We start from the raw sequence: 21414 nt of genomic DNA, 5'->3' as shown, positions 1-21414 counted from the left end.
CACAAAGGTATTGTTGCATTAAGAATCGGCGGCAGACGACACTCCTTTAATGAGACTCCATCTCCATTTTGGCAAATTGGAATTCTGCAACAGACGAGCAGCAATGCATCCCTCTTCAAGACTAGTAGCGTCTCAACGCTTCCGCTACAAACAAGCACTAGCGATCCCCTTCAATCAGTACGATGCAGCAGCCGTTCTCCTCTCATCTTCATCGTAGATCTTCATCTTCGATCTCTCTTGCTCTGTTCCGTTTTTCAGATTCTTCTCCTGCTTCACTACCGATGATCTTCTTTCCCTTTTGATCCTTTCAATTTTTTTTTTGCTCCTTCTATTTTTATTTTCAAGAAATCTTCTTCCTCTTTTCTTTTTATTGAGAGAAGAAAGAGCACTTTGGTTCTGATTTTTGAAGGCGAGAGAGGACAGAAGAGGGATCGAGGAGTTTTTTTTTTTCAATTTTTGTCAAACGACTATGTTTAGAAATCTCAGTTCAGTCCGATACTCGGTTTATCGATTTTTCAATGGTTTTAAAATAATGGATTTCTTTATGAATCAAACCGGAAATGCCAACAGTTTGTGGTTGAACCAGTTTGACTGATCCGTTCAGTCCAATTTTAAGAATATTGGTTTAAATTAAAGTTCTAAAAATCAGACCAATTATCAAACTGCTCTAAACACTAATTTATTGGTTTATTGGTCTAACTGATTAAACCGTAATCTAACCAAAACCGTTTTATAATAAAATAATATAGAAATTATAAACAAATACTCTCAAACATAATTATAATCTAATATAAATTTTGAAATATCTTCTAAAGATCTACATCAACCAAAATCTAATATAACTCCTGATTTCATAATTATTAATAATTTATCATTCATTAGTTATTATAGTCTTGCTACATATCCAAGTCTTTTTGACAACCAAGTCCAACCAAGTTAGTTTAAACCTAACAAAAATCACTTTCATTACACGCAGCGTGTACACATGCGTGCTTCACTAATGCAAACATATCCTCCTCTTTCTTCTTCTTCGCGTTCCTTCTTCTTTGCGTTCCTTCTTTTTTTTTTGCGTATTTTCTCTCTATCATCATTCTTTTATTGCTGCTGTTGTTGCTGTGCTTTTTTCACCTCCTTTTCTTCCTAGTAATTTTTCAGCATTGATTTTTCTTCTTTTTTTTATTGTATTCCTCTTAAGACAATGAAATAAGAAGAATTATGAGAAAATGAAATAAGAAAAGAATGAAGAGGAAGAAGCAGCAGAGATGAGGAGGAGGAAGAGGAAGAGTTTTGAATTATTCAGAACTTATCAGAATAAAAATACACCGAAATTTCTTAACCATAACACATAAATTTCTTAATTTTTACACTGAAATTTTGCTACAAAAACATAAAAATGTCTTCTTTAATGCTGTATTTTTTCTTCTTTTTTTCTTATTTCTTTCTTTCTTTTAGTTTAATAAATGTAGGTTCATCCTCTTCTTAGTAATTTCACAGCATTATGTGTTTCTTCTTCTTCTTTGTTTGATTTTTTTATTCTTGTTAAGAGAGTAAAACAAGAAGAAACTTGAAAAGGTAAAACAAGAAGAAAAAGATGAATAAGAAAAAAATATGAATAAGAAAAAAATGATGATGATGAAAAAGAAGAAGAAGCAGCAGAAAATGAAGAAGAAGAAGAGTTTTTAATTATGCAGAACTTATCAGAATAAAAATACACCGAAATTTCTTAACAATAACACATAAATTTGTTAGTTTTTACACCGAAATGTTGCTACAAATGCACAAAAAAAATTTCTTTAATGTTGCATTTTTTCTTCTTCTTTTTTTTTATTTATTTCTTTCTTTTAGTTGAATGAATGTAGGTTCATCCTCTTCCTAGTAATTTTGCAGCATTATGTATTTCTTCTTCTTCTTTGTTTGATTTTTTTTTATTCTTGTTAAGAGAGTAAAATAAGAAGAAACTTGAGAATGTAAAACAAGAAGTAAAAGATGAATAACAAAAAAAAAGAAGATGATGATGTGAAAAAGAAGAAAATGAAGCAGTAAAAGATGAGGAGGAGAAAGAGGAAGAGTTTTGAATTATGCAAACTTATCAGAATAAAAATACACCGAAATTTTTTAATAATAACACATAAATTTCGTAGTTTTATACCAAAATTTTGCTATAAAAGCACAAAATATTTTCTATAATGCTGTATTTTTCTTTCTTATTTTTTTTCTTATTTCTTTCTTTCTTTTAATTGAATGAATGTAGGTTCATCATCTTTCTTATAATTTTATAGCATTATGTATTTTTTCTTCTTCTTTATTTGATTTTTTTTATTCTTGTTATTAGAATAAAACAAGAAGAAATATGAGAAGGTAAAACAAAAAGGAAAAGATGAATAAGAAAAAAATGTTGATGATGAAAAAGAAGAAGAAAAAGTAGCAAAAGATACGGAGGAGGAAGAGGAAGAGTTTTGAATTATATGGAACTTATCAGAATAAATAACACCATAATTTCTTAACAATAACACATAAATTTCTTTGTTTTTACACCGAAATTATTCAACTACAAAATTATAAACTACTAACGAACTATATTAACTTGATTCAAACCATACCTCAACCACTTGATTCGATTCAGAATAATAATCCAATTCTCCCTTATTTAATTGATAGTATGAACTTGAATCATTTATTATTTTTGAAAATAAAATACCCGTTCAAAGTTGATTTCACTGCTTGATTTCAAAAAATTTGATCCAAATCTTCAAATTAGATAAAATAGCATTGATCTTGAACGAAGAGAACGTAGAGAACAAAGAGAACACAAAGAAGGAAGAGAACGCAGAGAAGGAAGAGAAGAGCACAAAAGACGCAGAGAAAATTCAAAAAAGAAAAGAAAATCCAGATGAAAAAGGAAGTTATATATATTTGCATTTTAAGTCAAAAGTTTGTTAGAGATAGTGGCGCGTGGAGGCGAATTAGGTTAAAGCTACTTAGTTGGACTTGGTTGGTTAAATGACTTGGATGTTGAAATTAACTATAGTCATTATATCACTATTGAACTCATTAAGATAATGACAAAAAACAGAAAAAAATTTATTAAATCAGCCAAACCAATAACAAATATTCGATCATCTACTCAACTAATTAATTGAGTTAATTCAATTCATCTATTACTTCATTGAATTAAAAACAATAAGCATAAAAGGCAATGCGATAAAATTTAGAGTAGAAAAGAATGAGCACAACAACAGTGAGCAGAGCTAATCAATAATCATTCAAAGTGGTTTCTAAACAAAATATTCATCTAGCAAATTTTATCTAGTGTCAATGAAGTCTTTGGCAAAGAAACCTAGATCTTGATCATCAATCATCTGTTGTAGCAGGAAGCAAAAATAAATTCATGTCATTACCATAGTTTTGAGCATCAAATAAATTCTCATCACTAATAGAACCACACCAATTTTCAGTTCTGTAGGAAAGGGAACAAAAACCATTTCATCAAGCTCCTGAGAAGGGTAGCTAACAAATTCATATATTTTCTCTCCCAATGTAGTGCACAAACACAAAAGTTAAAGCACTTACAAAGCAGAGGTTATATGTCACAAATATTTAATCAATAATCAATAATCAGTAAATTAAAATAATAAAATCACAACACAAAATAGCAGCATAGCAGAATTAGAGCTAATCAATAACCAAATAATCATTCAACAAAAATTAAAAACACAAGAAATATCTAAAAATAAAATGTCAACATGAAAGTTTGTCATCAATCATCAAAATTTGCAAAAACTCAATCTAAACATAATTAAATCATAAACAATGAATCATGAAGAGTTTAAGAGAGTCACAAACTCGCAATTTAAGCATAATTAAATCACAAAATAATAAAAAACAAAACAACACCTCAATAGCAGTAGCACATCACTACCTAAAAAAACCACAAAATAGTAAACACAAAGCAGCACATCAACAACAACAGCAGCACATCACTATCTAAAAAAATCAAAAAATGGTAAACACAAAGCGATTCATCACCAGCAGGGAACAACACATCACAACCCAAAAAAAGTCACAAAATAGAAAACACAAAACATAAACAAAGAGCTAATCATTAATTTGATGTCATTTCAGTCATTCGCACACTTTCCTAAGTTGTTCTTCCCTAGTTTAGTATAGGTTGGAGCACCGCTATTTCTGATGAATGATATTGATCATCATGCACTTCATGATCACCCCTAAGGTCGTCGCCAAAATGAGTCCCCTAAAAGTGAAAGAATATTGAATAGAAAGAACTAATCAAATTAAAGAAAAACAAGAGAAGATAATTCTATAGAAAGTAGATTTTCAAAGAGGAAATTATAACAATCACTCATTTCTTGCATTACATTACTACTCTTCCTATTTATAGTAAATTCAACTAATAGAATTACCTAATTGAACTATTGGACCCACTCTTACTCCTTTCATTACTTTTTTCTTGAAGACAACCTTGCCATCAAAGTTGTAAAAAAAAAAAATCTAAATGCTAATTATAATTAATACAAGTAACAATTAATCTTAAAATAATATTTTTTATTTTATTCTACTGTTCAAAATAAGCAATTACCACTAGGATCCCATTGTTTATAACAAAGCCCATCTGTCATGTACAAATACATTTATTTGTCTCCGTGAATGGTTTCTGAGTGAGTTTAACTAAAATATTGTTAAATCAGACACCAAAAATTCTGTCGTTTGGACTTGAATCAATTATTCAAATCTAAAAAGTGATTCGAAAAGGGATCCTTTTTTCATCTTCCAAAGTCCTCTACCGACAAAATTAATAGCCACTCCCTCAGCCAAACTTGCCCCCATTTGAGAGCCAAATCCAAACACTAGCGGCAAGACACTACAACAAAAGCGGCAGATAGTGGTGGTGGTTTTGCGACGATTTTTTACAACAGAAGCGGTAGACAGCGGCGGCGATTTTGCAGCGGTTGTAAAAAACCGTCACAATATTAAAAATAGCGGCAGTTGATGCGGCGTCTATGCGAGGCATTGGTAGTCGTTTGGCTTTTAGTGGCAGTTAAGGTTTAACCGCCGCTAAATTAACTTAATTGTGGGAAACGATGGTTGATTCGACATTTACTTTTAGCGGCGGTTTCAATCCAACCGCCGCTAATTTTATTAAATTCCTCAACTTCGATATTTGGATGTAGTCTCTTTTTAAAGGCCAACAGAGTATAAAATACTTCAATTCTCACTAGTTTCTTCACCGTTGTAATAGAAAAGTGTTGTCTTTCGTAAAATTAGATTTTTTCATTAGTAATTAAATTGAGTTTGCCTATATTTTAATTTTTGATATATTTTAATAAGTTTATTTTGACAAATACATTTGAGTTATTTTTACCTAAACCGTATCACTATTTTTGGATTGGTTTTATGTTAAAAAAATTAATTAATTTAAGAATATGTTTATTTAATTAGGTGAACAATTTTGAAAATTAGATTTTCTGATTTAATATAAGAACTTCTATGATTGTATTCAAGCATAAATGTAAAAGAAATATGTAAAATATGTATAAATTAATGCTAATTTCAATTGAGCATATGTTAATAGTAGCCTTCTTCGAAGTTATACCTTACTAATCATAAATCAATTAATTGTTAAAGTAGTGAAATATGTAATACTGCAATCTAAACCGTTAAATTCAGGGAAACAATGTATGTGTTGAAATAAAAGATCAATTTTTCTCTTCAACATCGTATTGACCTGGCTAGAAATATTGTGTCTCGAATCTACTGACTTCACATGATAGAGGATTTGATATGTCATCTCTAAACCATTATTTTTTGTTCAAATTGAAGCCCCTTTTTGTAACGTGTACGTCATCTTCTCCTTGTTGGTCATCTAAAATTTTATTGTCTTCTTTTGAAACCTTATTCAGATCAAACTGCATGGACATGTCAATTCCAATGGAGGAGATTCATCTAAATTATCCGCTAAATCAATCTCTATCCCATCTATACTGTTATTAAATATTTCACCTGAATATTCAACTAACACTGAAAATATCAACCCGCATACAAAAATCTTAATATAATCAGAAGAAACCAACAACTTCCAAGTCATTAGATAGTAATTTAGAAAAACAAAAGGTACGTTATTTTGCTAACACATGCTTCAAAACTAAACAACAATAAACAACGATTACCATCTTCCTTGTTGAAATTTAGTACTCTTTTGATTTTTTTATCGTCTTTTTATTTATTTAATTTGGTCTTCCTAATGGAATCAATAATTGAGACTATAAAAAGGTATATTATTATTTTTTATGTTAAAATTTAAATAAATATAATTTAAATTAAAAATATAATTAAATTTGACAACAATAAATATTTTATAATAACTAACAATTACTTCACAATTATTCAAAAGAAACATATTCAAATAAATAACCAAAACACATTATACATGCACCTAATGCTTAATAATGATTAAAATTTTAGATTTAATTAAACAAATAAAATTTTTAATTTATTTTTATGAATACAACAACTTAATTACATAGAATAGCATTATAAATTAGTTTTATTATATGTATATTAGTTTTATTTCTGATAACATTTTTTATTATTGGAAAACTAAAAACATACCTTCGTGGGTGTTATTGATATTCTTAATAAAACTTTCTCTCCTAACAAAATATCGAAACAATCCAATAGTCAGTTAACTCATAAAATTAATATCACGGATTAATCTTAAAAAGGAGTGTGAGCATACATAAAAGAAAAAAAATCATAAAATTAATCACACAGTATAATCGTAAAAAGGATTGTCAGCATAAATAAACAAAGAAAATGATGGTGTGAGTAAATATCATTTTATAACATAAAAAAATAAATGCGATTATTTGTTTGTGTAGTAAAATTTAAAAAATCCCTGGACCAGCATGTAATACTTAGTTAAACTAAATTGGAAAAATACAAACAAAATTTATAAACTTTTGCATTTATGAATTGTAAAAAATTACAGAATTAAAATCCACATTAATAATTTAAATGACATTATTAAATGCAAAGAAAGTTTTTACATAGAATATTGAAATAACTGAAAAAGAGGTATAGAGGAGAAAATTTAAAATTCAATACATTTGTTAGAAACAAGAGACTAAACTGGAGAAAGGATTTGTGTGTCTATTCAAGTTGTCTGAAATGATACAATATAAAAGGGTATTTATAGGGGCTAAGAGAATCGTAATAATAAAGACGTAATATTCTATAATAAATATTCAGATATACTAAATAATTCTAATTGATCCTAATTGATCCTAATTATATTCTAACATCTCCCCTCAAACTCAAGTGACAACTTGAGTTTGAAACTTATTTAAAACAACGAAATAAAGAGAAAAAAAACTGCATAAACTGATAAAACGGGTGCAGACGGAACTGCCAGAAGGAAGCGCAGATGGAACTACCGCTTGTCTGAAGGAAGCGCAGACGGAACTGTCGCTAGTCTGAAGGAAGCGCAGACGAAACTGCCGCTTGTCTGAAGGAAGCGCAGACGGAACTGCTGCTATCTCAAGGAAGTGCAGACGGAACTGCCAGAAAGAAACACAAACGGAGCTGCCAGAAAGAAACGCAGATGCAACTGCCACAAGGAAACACAGACGGAACTACCACGAGAGAATGCAGACGGAACTGCCACGAGAGAACAAAAACTATATGATTTCTTCGTGAGAATAGGTAAGCAGCGGATGACAATGGTGTTTGATCATTCGACTCGGAAAAAACACAAGACAGAGAAAATAGGCTAGTCGGTGAGGTGAAAAAGCATAAAAGGAGTGACAAAAGGAAAAGAAGAATGGCATAGAAAAAAAAATACAAAAACTACGGTAATTTCACTGCAAGGAAAACAACTTATCCTCTTCAAGGAGGATACCATGGCTCTGATACCATGTTAGAAACAAGAGACTAAACTGGAGAAAGGATTTGTGTGTCTATTCAAGTTGTCTGAAATAATACAATATAAAAGGGTATTTATAGGGGCTAAGAGAATCGTAATAATAAAGACGTAATATTCTATAATAAATATTCAGATATACTAAATAATTCTAATTGATCCTAATTGATCCTAATTATATTCTAACAACATTAATTTTTATGTTACAACTAATCGTAATTGGAATAAACTTGCCCGACAGCTTTCTTCATATTGGAAAATGAGAATTTTGAAAATACTAAGCATAATACAAGTCTTTATATACCCTTAAGGAATGCAACATTTTCTAACATTTTAGATTTGGTTGAAAGTCAAATTGAAATAATAGATAGGTACCATGTTATCCGCATGTTAACATCAGTTACGCAGTATATAGAAAAATTAGTTTGTGCAAAGCTAAGATAATAGTGTGGTAGCAAAACTAACTATTTAAAATTTAAATTGGATTCTCATCGGATATGGATTGTTAGGAAAAGTAGGAATTTTTTGTTTACAAAACTTAATTTAAAATTTAAATTGTCATTCATCAGATATGGTTGGTTATGAAATTTTCAAAATATAAAACTTAATTGATTTCAAAATTAAAATTTTAAATATTTAGTTAAATATTAAATAAAGTTATACTGGCTCCAGTTAATAAATCGGCCTCATAACAATAATCAGAAAGTATTTTGTTTAGAATCATTATTTAGACGATAAAAGATTTACACAATTAATTTAAACGAGAAAACCTCAACAAAGACTAGTGAACAATGCATAAATCAACCACGCATAAATATTTATTTAAATTAAGTGGAAGGAAAATTTTAATATCCTCTTCTGTTATGGGTTTCGAATTATTTTCTCTTCTGCTAATCAGAATTTTAAAAATTTGTGTCTAACAATGTCAACAAATTATTGTAATTAGATTACTTCGTGTACTATAAGATCTTCTATATTTGCATTCAATCATAAATATACAAGAAAGGATAATGATATGGGTGAATTCGGAAAACTAAAACAACTTTAATCTAAAAATTCTTTGTATTCCTCTGAGACGTTATTGAGATCATAATGCATGGCAAAGTTAGTTCTTTGGTTGGTGACCTCGACTAAGTCGGATTTTGGTTTCAAAAACTTTTCTTCTAATCCCATTCGTCGTCGTTCCTCCTTTCTCAAGGCTCTTTTGGATTCTCGTTGTCGTTGTAGTACTTGTTCGAGTTGCTCCAACTGGCCTTGATGTCTGTGAACAAGTCTCATAATCTCTGTGAGATGTCTTGGCCTGGATGCTTCAGATTGGTGTGACTTGTGAGCTTATTTTGTGTTTTTCCGGACTCGAAGAATGCACATTTTTAGCAACACCTTTTTTCTATCAGCTCGGAAACATATGACTAATGCACACTCGTTGATATGTTGCTCATCTTTTACGGCTTCAAAGTCAGAAACTATAAATAAATCTTTAGGGATGTCGTCCACCATGGTATGGTATTGACTTCAAGGTCCCTGGCAAAAGCACCAATGCTTATTTTAAATGTAGGGTGCACAGCTGCAAAATTTAGTTAAACAAATGATAATTCATTAAGCATGAGAATCATTAAAAAAACATTGACTTCATAAAAGTGTTTTATAGTAAAAATTTATATTCATTAAGAGAGATTAAATAGATAATTCTCTTAATTAAAATTAAAATAATAATAACGTAGTCTGCCAGATAAGGTTTAACTTTATTTTTAAATTAAATTTATATTTTCAAAAATTGAAATTTAGGGTTTATGATTCTAAGTTAAAAACAGATACATTAGTATTCATTCAATTTTTTAAATACAACATAAATGGTTGAAAAATAAGTTAAAACAATAATTATGTGTTAGATAATATATTAGTGACCGTCGTTTATCAAATTTAATTATGTTTTATGTCATGGTGGTGAAGTAGTAATTGTAAGTATATATATTAAATTATATTTTTCTTGATAGCGAAATAATTAAATTATAGAAATTAATTGATTTTAAATTTAAAATTAAAAATATTTAGTTACAAACTAAAAAGCATTAACATGGCACCTAAAGTTAATAGAGATGAACATAATCAACGGAGGTCATACACTTTATAATCATTAATTAGAATGCAAAAAATTTGTACTGCCAATGTTAATGAGAAATTATGAAGAAGATAATCAAAACATTTTCAAATAGATAAGTGAAATATAAAAAAAAAAATATTATTAAAAAAATTAATTTTTTTCATAAACGTAACAGCCCAGACCACCCGCTAACACAATATTATCCGCTTTGGCACACAAGACCTCACGTTTTTGTCTTTGACGATAGGGATGATAGCTGAAGCTCCCCACACTCACTCGTCAAAACGCGTCATGCTAGGGAGAGGTATCCACACCCTTATAAGACATGCTTCGTTCCCCTCCCCAATCGATGTGGGACCTTATAATAAAGATATTAGCATATGTTAGGAGTGAAAAACATAGTTTCACATGCAGAATGATTTTAGCATTGAAAATTAAAATAGGTACCTGGGTGAATGTGACAATAAAACAAAAAAAAAAGATAAGTAAAAAGTAGTAGATGTTGATTTTAGGGAATGAAATTTGAGAAGAAGATTATATTTCATGATAAGAATTTGTCTGTGTTAGTAGAAGAGTATATAAGTATTTATATAGCCTTTGAATAACAAAGAAATGTAACTGTTCAAATTTGAATTCAGATTCAAATGAAATAATAACAATAAATATAAAAAAATAATATTTAAAAAAGGTAAAATTGGTTGTTTAAGCATAAATTTTTTTTTAACATTTAAAATAAATTTACTAAGAAGATAAAATAATAAATATGACAAATGAAGAATTCAAATCAATTTAATAAAAGTTACACGTTAAATATGCAACTTAATTAACAACATAAAATGCATTATTATGATTAAGGATCAATTTACACAAATATAATTTATAAAAGTTTCATTTAGTGTAATGGTACAAATCAGGCCCAAAATTACAAGGTAGATTTTTGGAACAAATCCAAACTTTTAGCTTTTAGTTTCACCCACGCCTATACCCCTCATCAGATATTATTTTACCCAAAATCCTAACTTAAGCTAAACCACTTCCACCTCACATTCAGACGCTGTCCGTTGGGGCCGCAAGCCTCCCACTCTCGCCGTACCATTGCGCCACACTCTCCTTTATAGTCTACGATGCACGTTTCTGCTGTTTTGCTCCTCCTTTACTGCAGGTTGGGTTCATGTTTTGTGACCAGTTTCATACGCGGTTTGTGCTCATGATTCCCCTTGACTGGAACTTGTATAAGGTCTTCCATTGTCTCCATATTGCTTTGGTCCTTATTGAAATTACTCCTCTGCTGCCTTTGTGGTGAGTTTTTCTATCATTATTAACTTACCAATTTAGTAAAGGAATATTCATTCAATGTTAAATATCTTATCAAAATTATAAATTTAATAGTCATTACTTTTTTATTTTATTGTTTTATTTTACAAAATTTAAGTTAATAAATTTATTGTATATTTATTAAAGTCAATGAAAATTGATACTACGCATAATGTTAGATTTATGAGATATTGGAGAGTCAGAAAATTTAGTTAACCCATTGAAATTGATAAAAGTTTCTAGCTATTTTAGTTCCTTTTGATTAAATTCATTTTTTATTTTTAGTAAATTAAGTTCAGTAAATTATAAAGTATGTTAAGGGATTCATTCATTTCGAATAAAAGAGAAAAAACGGAAAAAATACAAATTTTTAAATTTTTAGTAATATTAAATAAAGTAAAGTATCGCTTTTGTCCCCAACGTTTAAGGTAAGTCTCAAAGTTGACTCAATGTTGTCATGCTGTTAGGAATTTGTTAACGGAATTGACGGCGGGACAAAATTGAGACGATTTTGAAACGTTAGAGACTTAAATAGGACGAAAATATTGGGACAAAAACGATACATAGAAATAAATTTTAATTTCATCCTTCACTAATATCAGTCTTTTACGGTACATAGTTATTCAATTATTTTTAAATCACATTAAAGTAAATTACAGTTAATCACATTACTTTGGTTCTAAATAAATTTATTTTTTTTATAATATTACTCTTAAAAATTTTTACTCATCATGAAATGTTTGTAAAATGACTAGAATCACATTACTTTATTGTATTTGTATTATTTTTTTCTCCACAAGTTTATGTACTAGTCATTTTACAAACATTTTATGATGAGTAAAAATTTTTAAGAGTAAAATTATAAAAAGTAAATTTATTTAGAATAAAATTAATGTGATTAAGTGTAATTTATTTAGATGTGATTAAAAAATAATTGAATAACTATGTACGGTAAAAAAATTGATATTATTGAAGGATAAAATTAAAATTTATTTCTATGTATTATTTTTGTCCCAACGTGTTCGTCCTATTTAAGTCCCTAATATTTCAAAATCGTCTCAATTTTGTCCCGCCGTCAATTCTGTTAACAGATTCCTAACGGCACGACAACATTGAGTCAATTTTGAAACATTAGGGACTTAAATAGGACGATTCAAACGTTAGGGACAACTTTGAGACTTACCCCAAACGTTGGAATAAAAACGATACTTTACTTTATTAAATATATTAACTTTATTTTCAATAATTTTTTAATATTTATTTTCTTAACCGAATATCTTTAAATCTGATAAATATTACATAATAAAGGAAAAAAAAGAGGTATGGTAAGTAATTTGATGGCTTAAAGCAATAATACTATAAACAGAGTATGGTGGCGCTACTCCACTAGTGCTGCTCCAGTTCACAACCCTTCCTTAACTAACTTGGATTGCACTCTTTCAATCCCTTTTTTCTCAAACACTTATCATTCGATTTAAACTCTTGTTAGAAAAAAGAAGAAACAAAATGATAACAATAATTGGTTCAAAACTCAACTCAATTCTGTTGAGTCAACTTGTTAGGCTTTATTTAGTCATTATATTAAAATAATGTTAAGATTGTAACCTCAAGTTGTTGAACATGACAACAATTCAAGACAACTAATTACAATGATCATAACAGGGTTTAGTTTTACAAAAGGGAAACTCTCCTAGAAATAGCAATTAGCATTAGCATATCCACCAGAAATGAAAGCATAGACTGTAGTGAATAGTTGCCATGCTCTTCACTTTTTTCAAAATAGATTACGCTTTGACCTAACCTTAACAATGATTTTGGTCCCTGATAGGCCCACTTATTGACCTAATTTCCATCAAAGCTAGCCCAAGAAGAACCCTAATTTTCATTATTGTTTGACCATAAATGCTTTTGATGAACAATCCAAATGATTGAGTGTACATGTTCTAATAAGTATCTTTGGGAGCTCATCTTGTGTGTTCCCTTGCACAGTTTTCATTTTATCAAATGTATGGTATAAATGATCACTACCTACTTTACATATTATTTACTCTTTTCTGAAAAAGGTCGCATTGAAATATGAATTGGTGCTGTGTATTTACTTTCAAGTATTCATTGTATTTGCCATTTAATCTTAATAATTTGATTGCATTCTTTTCATGATAGATGTGATTTTTAGTTTAGGCTAATCATTTGTTTGATTACATTGAAAATTTAAAATTATTCCTTTTTTTCTTGATTTTTTGTAGATTCTACTCTCTAATAAGTGTTAGTAGTTTGTATGAAGGTTTGAAAATATGCCTAGGAAACCGCACTACAACTGTATCCCCGATGCTGGCACTGCTGACAAAACTCAGCATATCAATGCTCAGACGTCCGAAAAAAAAAAGATCATTCCGTCCACTGCGTATTGAAACACGACTAGCTCCATCAACTCAGAAAGATGCTGGTGAAGCTTCCGCACGACGCACAGAGACTGAACATGTTGCTGAGCCTGCCTAAATATCTTCGGAGGATGAAGATTATGATCCCGAGGTTGATGAGGTTGAGTCATGGGATGACCATGTTGATAACTTATATGCCGAAGAAGCACCTGTACACCGTAACAAGCCCAATAGTCGAAAGGATACGGATTATTGGAGTGTTGTTGTAAGCGATAAATTTTTTTCCTGCAGTCTTGATTATTTAATTATAATTGGATGACTTTGGTATTCTATTTAATTTTTAGGCAACGATAATGCAACTAGACCTTGTAATTTGTTTCTTAGATGATGGTGTCACAAGAACGATGAAATTGAGCATCAAGGAGGCTATAGTATTTTCTCCTAATAGGCAAATTATTCTGGAATTTAATACATAGTTGTAACCTATCGGTCAAGCAACTGGATTATTAAGTGGGTTTTTAGGGAGTTTGGGTGCTGACTTTCAACATTTTTCCATTAATAAAGAGAGTTGGAAGACAATGGACAATGCTCTAAAGGAACATGCATACGACACAGTTAAGGTATAATGTTAAATTTTATAGCTTATTATGTTATGTACAATTAGATCTATATGTCCTTATTTTTCCTTTTGTTGACATGCATCGCATTATGTCTCAAATTTTTAGCAGACTTTTTGGTATAAAGAGGATGGCAACAAGGAAAAAAAGCGGGTAATGATTCAAAGGCTAGGAAATATCTGGAAGGAAGCAAGAAATAACTTATTTCACAAGTTTTATGACGAGACAGAGTTTAGAAAAAAATGCAAGCGTAAACCATCAGGAATAAATGCACAGTAGTGGAAATGATTCCTTTAATATCGTTTGAAGGCCTCTACGAAGGTAATTAACATTGAATTGGCACTCTATTTAGTGTTGCAATTTTAAACATTCTGAATACCTGAATAAAATGATTGATTGAAGGTGATAGAATTAAAAAGCCAAAAAACCAATCCAATAAGTTTCTAACCCTAAAAAAAATACCGGGGCACTATTAAGGTGTCATTAAGTTCTAAAATTCATTGCATGGTCAACTGTATTTGTGTCTTTATTTATGGAAAAAGTGTAGACAAAATGCTCTAAATCGGTCGAAGCAACTTTATACACATACTGAGGCTCTAAGACAATGGCAAGGCTAAAGGATGAAGAGATAATTATGTGTGTATTATCTTTCATATATTTTTTGTGGTTTGTGATATTCTTTTGTAACATGTATGATTGTGTAAATATTTAATGTGGTTATAGGAGAAAAAATAGCAAAGGCGCATTGGTAGAGGAGAGATATTTATTATGACTCATAAAAAAAGGATGGCTCGTATATGAATGTTCATGCACATGTTATTGGAGTAAGTATTGGTTAATAATGATTTACATCTCTTGTTCTATTCATGTTACTAACTTCAAAATCACAATAACCCAACTCTGGTATGTCTGTAGGAAGCGATTGCGAATATCGAGAGCCTAGATGGTTTCTCGAAGGAGATTTCACTTACTGATTCGCTTGCACAAGTCCTTGGAAAGAAGCATTCAGAACAAGTTTGGGGGTTAGGTTTCGGACCATGTCCAATCGAAATTATTCGTAATACTACACAACAATTGAACTTTGGAGTGCAAATTGAGGAGTATCAGAGGAAGATTACAGAATTGAAGGCAGCAGCAGCAGAACAAAAGGCAGAGATCACATAATTGAAGGCAACAATAGCAAAACATAAGGCAAGGAAGCAGAAGAGAAGGCAAAGAGACAGACCATGGAGAATCTGGTAAGATACATAATCCAATAGCAAGGAGACACTTTGCCACCTGAAATTGGTGCACAACTGAAGTCTTTGGGGAGTGGAGCAAAATAGAAATCTTTTAACAATTTATTTTTTTTTGTTTCCTTTATGAACAGTGTACTTTGAGGACAAATTATTATTAACTATTTTATTTTGTGATCTATATGTATCGTTTGGAATATCTTAGCATTGTGTTTTACGTCAATTATGTTTTTTTTTACTATAATTACAAACATAATTAGTTAAATTAATACGTAATATTTTCAAGTTAAAAGATTTTTTAAATGTTGATTGTGATATGAACCCAAAATTCAAATAAACTATTTAAATGAAAAAAACGAAGTTTAGCGGCGGTTACTATTGAACGCTGCAAAATCCAACTTTTTAACTAAATTAAATAGCAGCGGTTACCTAACCGCCGCGAAAAGTGTCTCAAATCAGTCCTGGAAAACAACAGTAGTCGTTAACTGCCGCAAAATATTTTCGCTGCTAAAATCAATTTAGCAGCGGTTATTCCGGCAGTAAAAAAACTGCTGCTAAAGGTTTACCGGCGCCATTAGTTTCAACGGTCATTCAATCGTTGCTGTATATTTAGCAGCAGTCAAAAAACCGCCGCAATCCTAACTTTCAACCGCCGCTATCTGCCGCTCCTGTTGTAGTGAGACTTTTTTCTTGCTTTCGCCTCATGGTTGTCGCTGTCGTTATGTGCACCTTATTCTTCCTTATGTCTCAGGCAAGGATATTATATTCTTTTTCCTTCACTAAAGTTTTTTTCTATTAAATTTTTTTAGTAAGATTTTAATGAGACATAATTCTAAATGGACATCCAATAGGGAGATTAATCATTTCATTAAAATTTAACTACTGGCTGGATGAATAAACAATCGACCAAACGTTTGGGTCACTTTGTCAAATGGAATATATTTTTCGGGAGTTATTTTATCAAAAATAAATGTTGAGGTCCCTTTTGTGAAAAGCTAAATCTTTCGGATACCAAAATAACTATTTACTCTAATATAAAAGAAGAAAAAGATTTTTTATTGAACCAAAAAAAAATCTCAAATCAAAATGTGAGCTGAGTTGGGATTAAAGCATAAAATCATTACCATTACATTGTCCTCTATTCATCTACATTTTTTAAATTTCATTATGATTACAATGCTGATAAAAATGCACATGAGACTAAAACAAAATGCAAATGATGAAACTCAAGAGACATAAACTTATTTATGTGTCTATTGTTATGATATGGATGTTCATGGGTGACTGAATGTTTTAATGTTAGGAGGCTCGTATTATCAAGAGAGATTGTATTTAATGAGGATTGAAAAGAATGTCCATTGTGAGTGTATAAATAGAGTAGTGTGGTCTGAGGCAAGACACACAACAACAATATATAAAACACTCATCTCTCTCTTTATATATACGCTGCAACATATAATTAGCGTATATATATATATATATATATATATATATATATATATATATATATATATATATATATATGAATCATCTCTATTATATTGAGATAATAATACTGGTGAATATTAATACTAGAGTCCTCAATTTATACTTCTTTATTTTATATTTATTTCATCTTTCTTATTTTTTATTTTACAATACGTTATTAACACTAGACTCTGATCAAAATTTAGGAAGACTCAAATAATAAATTTTCATTACGTCAAAACTCTCTTGTAACACTCTCACTATCAGAAGTCACGCTTCCGGCTGCGCTACTCTGATAGTAAGAAGTATTACGACTATTTTACATACTAAATATTAAAAAAAGGAGCCTATGACTCGACACTGTATCGCTGATTTCTTTGAAAACTGGAAGTAAATAACTTATCTTAAAAAAAACAAGCAGACATAGATTCATATACAAGACTTCTTACATAATATCTTATAATATATATATATATATATATATATATATATATAACACAACTCATATCCCTCTTACAAAATTGTAATAACAAAGGCGAGGGAAGAAAATAATCTAATTAATACAATAACATATAAACCAAACGCAGTATAACTCTTCTTAATGCTTCTTCATCTGGTTCCTGAAAAGGTAAAACTGTAGGGGGGTGAGAACCTAACCACACGGTCTCACCACGGAGTTTCAAAGTTGTCATAAGAAGATATTCTATAAGAAAACTGTTTTCAAGCTCAGTGATTACCTTTGCCTTATGAATCTTTTAAAAACCAATAGGTAATCGTTCAAAACCTTTTCAAAGAAACAATGTTTATTCTTTTAGAAAGCCGAAACTTTTCCTTTCTTATAAGAAAATCTCAATCAGAAACCAACCACGCAATCAAACAACACAATCATTAATTCAGCACCAAAATTCATTCTCAAATGTAGCACGCCAGAACAACACACAGGCAAGACAGATAAGGAAAGCACAAGTAGGTAGCAGCTACAGCAAATAGTTCAAGTAGCAGTTAAGAACAGTTTAGCAATTAGGCAAACCAAAACAAGTTCAAACTCAAGCAAAGCATACAAAGCATATGATGCATGCCTGTTCTATGGCTGATGAGGCTCATCTGTCGGTTATCCTGCCAACCCGACACGTCTGAATTATCCTTAGACTGTCCCCCGACGTGCATCCCCAAGAGTCTATGCATAGTTTTTTCTCAGATAATCAATATTGCTCAATGGAGTAACATTCCCGGGAATTTATATAGTGCCTGGTCACACTTACGTCGTAGGGTCAACAGAGTATCGAGTTTTCAACCTGGTACACGTGGTGGCAAGCCATGGTACTTTATCCAGGGAACCTCGTATCTCAGATAATTCAAATTCATAAGCCATGTGAATAATTCAAAATTCATATCTCAACATTCTCAACATCATAATCATCCATCAATCCAAACCTTATTTCCAAAATTCATTCAAAAACCATATTTCAAAGAAAATCCTCATCATCCTTCTTTCCATTCCATCCTTTAACAATCCCAATTCAAAACATAATTCTTTCTCTGATAAATAAATCAATCTTAAAACATATAACGTTTAAGAACAAATCTTTTTAATTAATTACTTCAAATAAAACTTCCAATTTTATGAAATTTCGGCAGCATCTCCTCTAAAACTCGGACACTGCCACCCTTTTTCGGGTCCCATCCAAACTTTTCTCAAACCTTTTCTCAACCATTTCCAAATCTCAAACATTTTTCAGAGTTGAACCAGTTCCAATATCAAATTATTTTCAAATCAAACCAATTCCAACAATAAAACTCTTTTTAAAATCAAACCAGCTCAAGTGTTAAATCATTTATAAAAGCAGGCCGACTCAAAATCAAATCACTTTAACTCCAAACTAAGAAAAACCACTTTTCATAATACCCAAGTAAATGACTTTTCAAACCCATTTCTTATCAACAACTGTACATCACTCAAGCAATCAAACAACCACATCCACAAGACAAATATAATCACAGAAGTATATTTTTGCATCAATATCTATTTATAACAACAATGTAATATAAAATAAATTTTAAGAAAACCCCTAACTCAATTAGCTAAGACTATAAACTAAACACGTCACCGAAACTCTTTTCCTCTCGGCCCGACATTGGTGACAACCGCAACCGCAGCTCCATGGTTTCCGCACCCACAACAGTAACTTAAATTCACCAACGTACAGCAACCGGATCTCGATCCTAAAACATTAACGTCGCAGAATCTTAACATATAATGGAACAACGACTGACAAAGTTTGAAATTGAAATAAGGAATAGCTTACCGTACTAAGGAGCGACTAAACCGAATAGCCGCAACGACAACAATACTTGCTACAACAAACTGCTCAGAGCAAAGACGGCAGCAGTGGAATGGTGGCTCCGACGGTGACGTACAACAAAGCAACTCGTGATAAACAATCCCTAGCATAAAAAACTTCAACAACAACTCTTATAGTAACCAGGATTGACCAACAGTGAGGGAAAACCAGAACAGGGCTAGAGTTTACCAAGAAGGCCCGGGTTCTGACGACAGTTTTCGGCAACCACACCCGTAACAGTGCATCTTCCAATAGAACCAAATAGAGTGGCAATAACCTTCGAGCAACTCCGATGGGCTTCATCAACAGTGGTAAGAACGGCGGTCCCTATCACAAACAGCCTCAGCAATAACTCATGGGAATGGAGAATTTAACGAATAGAGAAGCTGAGGCAGGGTTAAAGCTTACCAATAGAGGATTCAGAGAAGCGGCGCTTTCCGGCAGCAGAGACGGCAGTGGGGCAGCCGCAGCTCCGATCGTAACTCCCAGCGGCGAGGAGCTCGGTAACGGTTTCTGACAGTCTGAACGATAGTGGCGACGGCATGGCGGTTTGGCGCTGATGGAAACTCGGCGGTGACGCAGCAGAGGCCCCCTCCTCCACTGGCTCTCGCACGGTTCACAGCGGCGATTCACAGCCCCAGCGACGGTGACTATGACGCGACGAGCAACTTCTTTCCCGCGGTGTCTGGCTCCCTTCATGCTTGACGGCGTTCGATGGCAACGAAGGCATGGCGACAACGCTGTGCAGTGGCGGTGCGTCGGCGGGCTAAACGTGGTTAGGTGTGGTCTTCTTCGTCCTCTTCTCACGGATCTCTCTTTTTGTTGCAGCTCCCTCATCCCCGGCACCCTCTTCCTCTCAGATCTCCTTCTCCCTTGCCAATAGTGGTGGCGGCGGTGGCGGTGACACCCACCGCGCTGCCTTCCTCTCCTTTCCCCTTCTCCCTTTCCTGCGTCTCCATTCCCCTCTCTTCCCTTTCTTTCCTCCTTTCTTTTCTTTCTTTAGTTTTTTCTAAAGCTGATAGTAATTGGGTTTTGGGGAAAAAAAGGTTAGTGGCGGCGTGTAACAGTAAGCAAGGAAAAGAAAGAAAATTAATGATGAGGTCAAAGAAGGGAATTGATATTCAAAAGAAGCATGCATAGTGAATCATGGTTTAATAGTTTATTAATCTTTATTTTCTCTTTAACAGTTTAAAGGTTAGTAGTCTTTTTGTTTAATACACATAGCATATAGTATTTATATTAGATATTTATTAGTTAAAATTTATATAAATATATAGAAGAAAACAATTTTGGTATCCGTTATCTTATTAAGGTAGAAAAATTATGATTTTGTTTAGTTAAGGTTTAATTTGAGAATTTGGGATTAAATTGGAATTTGATGATAATTTTAATAAAATTAGAGTATATCATATTAATTTGAAATCCAATTTAATCCCTTAAAATTACTTAAAAATATATTTAACTATCAATTTGCTAAACTTTATTATTTAAATATAGAAAATAATTCGATAATTATAAAATCAGATAAAACCTTAAATTACTTTAAACTCAATCCATCAAAATTTGTTTTAATTATCTTTAATAAAATAATTTCTGAGGTTAAGGCATGTAATGAATAAATAAATCAAAATTAGTTCTTAATAAGATTTTTTTGAAATTTCTGGATCTTACATACTACCCACCTTATAAAAAATTTTCGCTCTCGAAAATTGATACAAAATAAAAGAGATTTCATATCATTTCGCTCTTGAACTCATTTAAAGAAAATGTAAAAGTCCTCTATATATATATATATATATATATATATATATATATATATATAGTTTCAAATACCAGGATTTTCATATGGCATAAAGGTATAAAGGGTATAAGTGTTATGCAAAATAGAAGTTACAAGATAGGCTTGATGTACAAGGTGATATGTTCCAAACATGTGATGGTAAAGCAAGGCGGCAAAAGGTTATAAAACAAGCCGGGGTTAAAACGATGTGCTTAACGTCCGCATACTAATCTCATACCAA

At 31.3% G+C, this 21414-nt stretch overlaps 1 protein-coding gene across 1 annotated transcript; it reads right to left on the bottom strand.

Annotated features, from left to right (window-relative positions):
- Positions 1-19420: 19420 nt before the first annotated feature.
- LOC148563629 (uncharacterized) lies at positions 19421-19937 on the bottom strand. Its single transcript, XM_088487648.1, has 3 exons — positions 19802-19937; positions 19583-19720; positions 19421-19509 (listed from the first exon to the last, which is right to left on the bottom strand). Exons 1-3 carry the CDS (start codon positions 19935-19937, stop codon positions 19421-19423), a joined length of 363 nt encoding a protein of 120 aa, XP_088343774.1.
- Positions 19938-21414: the final 1477 nt, after the last annotated feature.

The sequence above is a fragment of the Arachis ipaensis genome, chromosome B5 (assembly GCF_059453495.1).
Source record: "Arachis ipaensis isolate K30076 ecotype BB chromosome B5, ASM5945349v1, whole genome shotgun sequence".
Taxonomy (NCBI): Eukaryota; Viridiplantae; Streptophyta; class Magnoliopsida; order Fabales; family Fabaceae; genus Arachis; species Arachis ipaensis.
The sequence above is the reverse complement of the archived record's forward strand: the minus strand, read 5'-3'. Positions and strand labels throughout refer to the sequence as shown.

Coding starts and splice junctions, on each gene's coding strand:
- LOC148563629 (XM_088487648.1), bottom strand. CDS start 19,937: ATGCCGTCGCCACTATCGTTCAGACTGTCAGAAACCGTTACCGAGCTC. Junction 19,721..19,801: donor CTTCTCTGAATCCTCTATTG/GTAAGCTTTAAC, acceptor TGTTTGTGATAG/GGACCGCCGTTCTTACCACT. Junction 19,510..19,582: donor TCAGAACCCGGGCCTTCTTG/GTAAACTCTAGC, acceptor TTGTTGTTGAAG/TTTTTTATGCTAGGGATTGT.